Raw genomic sequence first — 4,486 nt, forward strand, 5'->3', positions numbered from 1 at the left:
GCAGGTCAAGGCCTATGGCGATAAGTGGTTGCTTTAGAAGAGACAAAAACAGATATAGGAATTTATTATTAAATTATCATTTAAGCAAAAAAATAAAAGTGTGAGCGCAAAATTTTTAAATCTTTCGGGGAAAAAAAAATGAGCGGAATTCCCTTCAAGAGTTAACTCTTTCCCGCCCTGCCTTTTTAGAGCAAAGGAAGTTCCAGTGGGCTGGGATTAAGGGACAGATTGTGGACCCTGACGAAAGGCGTGCTGGAGAAAGCTGGGAGCCCGCCGTTTGCACACGAAGCTGCGGAGTTCCCAAGCTGCGGGCGTTGTTGCCCCGAGGTTCCGCGAAGCGCCAGGAAGCGCCCTGGGCTCACCGCTCTGCTGGTGGCCGGGAGAAGTTAGTCACCCGGAGCCCGAATACGGCGAGCGTCAAAGCACTAAGAGGCTGGAGAATGGGGAGGGAGGAAACCGGGTGCCGGGACGGAGGGGAGGAAGCGAAGGGAACGCGGTGGGTAGGGGACGCATGGGAAGCTGAAAAGCTCTGGCTGGTGGATGGAGTTGCACGGTCTGCGAGGTCACAGCGCACGGGTGTGCAAAGAGGAAAAACTTGCGGCAGGAACTTCCCACCGAGGGCGAGGAAAGCAGGAAAGAAGGAGGCAGGGAGAGACTTGAAACGTCTCAATAACTTTAAAAACACACCAAAACACCCGTTCAGGAGATGAGGTAAGCCAAGGTTAGCCAACCCCAATTGGTTGTGAAATATCAGACAGACCCGGAGCCACTGTGGCTTTAAAAGCGGCCAAGGAAATCTGTTTTTCTTGCCCCATTACTTTTTTTTTCCCCTCGTCCCTCCTTCCACCTCGCCGGGTCCCAGTCCCTTCCTCCTACTTCGTCTCCCTTTCCTCGATCACCCTCCTCTTTTGCCCTCCCCCATCTGATTAGGCGCGGTCTGGGAAGGGTGGGAGTGGTGGGGGAAGCTCTCCCTTTAAGAGGCAGCGTGCAGTGACGAATTGTTGAAATTGCCATTGCAGGATGGCATGCCGCTATAAATTCATTGTTCCACCTCCTCGCATCTTCACAGCGCTCGCGCTTCTCTCGGCGCTCGCAGCGGCCGACTGGGGATGACGGCGGGCAGGAAGACACCGCAGCCGAAGGGACACAGACACGCCGCTTCACCAGCTCGCCTCAGGCTGCCCCCTGCATTTTTGTTTTAATTTTTATGGCTTTTTCCCGTCTCTTTCTTCCCTTCCTCCTGGTCCCAGCAGAGCCAAGGAAACCCACAAAATAAGAAAGGAAGTGGGCCCCGGAGCTTGGAACCTCCGCAGCCGGCTTGTCCAGCGCAGCGCGAGGGCGGGAGGCTGCGCGCACCAGTTGCCAACCCGGTGCGCGGTACCTTTCCTTACTTTTCTTGGAAGAGCGATCGTGCCTGCATTTGGTGGTTTTTTGCTTTTTGTTTTTTTCCCTTTCCCGTATTTGCTGAATCTCCACTATCCGACTTTTTTTTTTTATATCTTTTTTTTTTTTTTTTCCTCCTCTTCTTTCTGGAACACGAATCCAAACATTTTCCCAAGCAACAAAGAAAAGTTCGCACGCTGGCACCGCAGCCGGGACAGGCTGGGCTGCTGCCGGGCCCCCCTCCCTCGACACTTGACTCAATCCTGCAAGCAAGTGTGTGTGTGTGTCCCCATCCCCCGCCCCGTTAACTTCATAGCAAATAACAAATACCCATAAAGTCCCAGTCGCGCAGCCCCTCCCAGTGGGCAGCGCACTATGCTGCTCGGGTGGGCGTCCCTGCTGCTGTGCGCGTTCCGCCTGCCCCTGGCCGCGGCCGGCCCCGCCGCAGCACCTGCCCAGGATAAAGCTGGGCAGCCTCCGACTGCTGCAGCAGCCGCCCAGCCCCGCCGGCGGCAGGGGGAGGAGGTGCAGGAGCGGACCGAGCCTCCCGGCCACCCGCACCCCCTGGCGCAGCGGCGCAGGAGCAAGGGGCTCGTGCAGAACATCGACCAACTCTACTCCGGCGGCGGCAAGGTGGGCTACCTCGTCTACGCGGGCGGCCGGAGGTTCCTCTTGGACCTGGAGCGAGATGGTTCGGTGAGCACTGCTGGCTTCGTGCCCGCAGGAGGCGGGACGAGTGCGCCCTGGCGCCACCGGAGCCACTGCTTCTATCGGGGCACAGTGGACGGCAGTCCCCGCTCTCTGGCTGTCTTTGACCTCTGTGGGGGTCTCGACGGCTTCTTCGCGGTCAAGCACGCGCGCTACACCCTGAAGCCCCTGCTGCGCGGACCCTGGGCGGAGGAGGAAACGGGGCGCGTGTACGGGGATGGGTCCGCACGGATCCTGCACGTCTACACCCGCGAGGGCTTCAGCTTCGAGGCCCTGCAGCCTCGCGCCAGCTGCGAGACCCCCGCGTCAACACCGGAGCCCCACGAGCGTCCTCCGGCGCACAGCAACCCGGGCGGACGCGCAGCACTGGCCTCGCAGCTCTTGGACCAGTCCGCTGTCTCGCCCGCTGGGGGCCCAGGACCGCAGACGTGGTGGCGGCGGCGGCGCCGCTCCATCTCCCGGGCCCGCCAGGTGGAGCTGCTTCTGGTGGCTGACGCGTCCATGGCGCGGTTGTATGGCCGGGGCCTGCAGCATTACCTGCTGACCCTGGCCTCCATCGCCAACAGGCTGTACAGCCATGCTAGCATCGAGAACCACATCCGCCTGGCCGTGGTGAAGGTGGTGGTGCTAGGCGACAAGGATAAGAGCTTAGAGGTGAGCAAGAACGCGGCCACCACACTCAAGAACTTTTGCAAGTGGCAGCACCAACACAACCAGCTGGGAGATGACCATGAGGAGCACTACGACGCAGCTATCCTGTTTACTCGGGAGGTAGGTCCAGCCGGGATGCGGGGGTCCCAGTGCTGGGATTAGGAGGTAGGTGGAAGGGAATCTTGCTGGTAGCTTTGCTGCTTCCTCAAACCTCCTGCAGCTGTGGATGTGTTTAACTGCTTCTTGCAGGAAATCCAACCAGCCTTCAACTCTGCTCCTGTATTCAGGTTAGCCCCCGCAGAAATTTTTGCCTGAAATGACAAGACCTGCTTAGGTAATGATGAAGACTCAGTAATGCTGTATGTCATCTAGTCTGAGGGGCTGTGGCATAGGAACGTAAACATAAGAAGGCACTAGGATTCTTGGGGAAATGATACAGTTAAATGGGGAAAAGAAAGGAAAACAGGTTGCCTTTGGGATCATGGGTCTTCTTTCCAGTGAAAATAAAATATAACTTTGTTCAACCCAGTGGAAAGGGCTGGATGGTTCATTTACGGTAGTCACTGTTATCCGATGACCTTCTTTTATAAGTGTCCATACCTTTTTACTAGAATCCCTTGTGTTACACAAAGGATGAGAAAACTTTGTCAAGGACTCTTTTTCCAGGTTGGATTCCTAATGGAGTTCTTACATGTCCACCTTGGAATCTCAGTTCCTGGGAAGGAAGGAATGTGGGCGGGCCAGCAGGGTATAGAGACCCAATCAGATGAGAGGACAAACTTGTGAGGTTCCTTTAACAGCTCCTTTGCTTAGTCGACCAGTACCATTGCGTCGCAAGCACTGCCTAGGCCAACTCCGCCGCCTAGGGAGGGTCACATCCCGTTTGCGTGTTTGGGTTTTGGATGACTATGTTTCCGAAGCCCCAGTGCAGAAGATCTGGGCGAAGAGTCAAGACAGGAGGAAGAAATGTTTTCTCAGCATCTCCCCCTTTTAAGAAAGATGGTCATGGGGAAGGAAAGAAATGGATCTTAAGGCTCAGAGGCTCTAGGAGGAACGCAGTATCTATTTACACAGTATTTGACCACCACGTTAGTGTGACATTTACACAAAAAGTCTGGGTTGGTTTGGGGCCTGGCTTGTGCATAGTTCTAAGCCTCAGTTGTCACAACTCTACTCTGATTGGCAGTTTTAACTTGTGCTTCTTAAATGCCTGGTAAGAACTGACTGCTAAAGCTCATTCTTTAAGTGTTTGAGACCCTTCCAGAATAAAGGATCACAAACTTTGAAGTATTATGTAAAATCATGGTATGAAATGAAGCAAATAGAACAAGGATAGGAAATTAAATGATGGATTGCAGGAGACTTTAGAATCACACAGCTTCACTACCTAATCCTTCTATTTTTACTAAGGCACCCCTGGTATGAAGGAAAAGTGTTGATAAATTTGGACTAGAGAAACACTTGTGGTTCATAGGGTGGACATTAATGTAAACCACATGTAAACAAAGATGCTGGAGGGCGGCAGTTTAGGGAGAGCCAGGCAGTGCTCAGTGCTGTGCACAATGGAAAAAATTTTTTTCCTCATGATGTGATTTTCTGGAAGCCATCCTTTAATTCCTCTGCACAACATTAGTCTTTGAAGCGGTAGAACATTCGTTTGTAGCCTTCCTTGCAAAGCGAAAAGTAAAGTTCTGTAAAACTATCCATTTCTTGTTTGGTTTCCAAGCTCCTTTTTTTTTTTTTT

The 4,486-nt window shown here is 53.7% G+C and overlaps 1 protein-coding gene across 2 annotated transcripts in view; it reads left to right on the forward strand.

The window, feature by feature from the left end:
* The first annotated feature begins 269 nt into the window (after window positions 1-269).
* ADAMTS5 (ADAM metallopeptidase with thrombospondin type 1 motif 5) overlaps window positions 270-4,486 on the forward strand; it is a 51,516-nt gene continuing 47,299 nt past the window's right edge. Inside the window, exons 1-2 of one of the 2 annotated variants that reach the window (XM_017856401.1) lie at window positions 270-711; window positions 1,020-2,862. In XM_017856401.1, the coding sequence (XP_017711890.1) occupies window positions 1,759-2,862 (1,104 nt within the window). In that variant the 5' untranslated portion in view covers window positions 270-711; window positions 1,020-1,758. The remainder of the gene's footprint in view (window positions 712-1,019; window positions 2,863-4,486) is intronic. The other variant, XM_017856411.1, reaches the window with a different exon arrangement.

Source organism: Rhinopithecus bieti, unplaced genomic scaffold (genome assembly GCF_001698545.2).
Source record: "Rhinopithecus bieti isolate Rb0 unplaced genomic scaffold, ASM169854v2 scaffold_1295, whole genome shotgun sequence".
NCBI classification, from domain to species: Eukaryota; Metazoa; Chordata; class Mammalia; order Primates; family Cercopithecidae; genus Rhinopithecus; species Rhinopithecus bieti.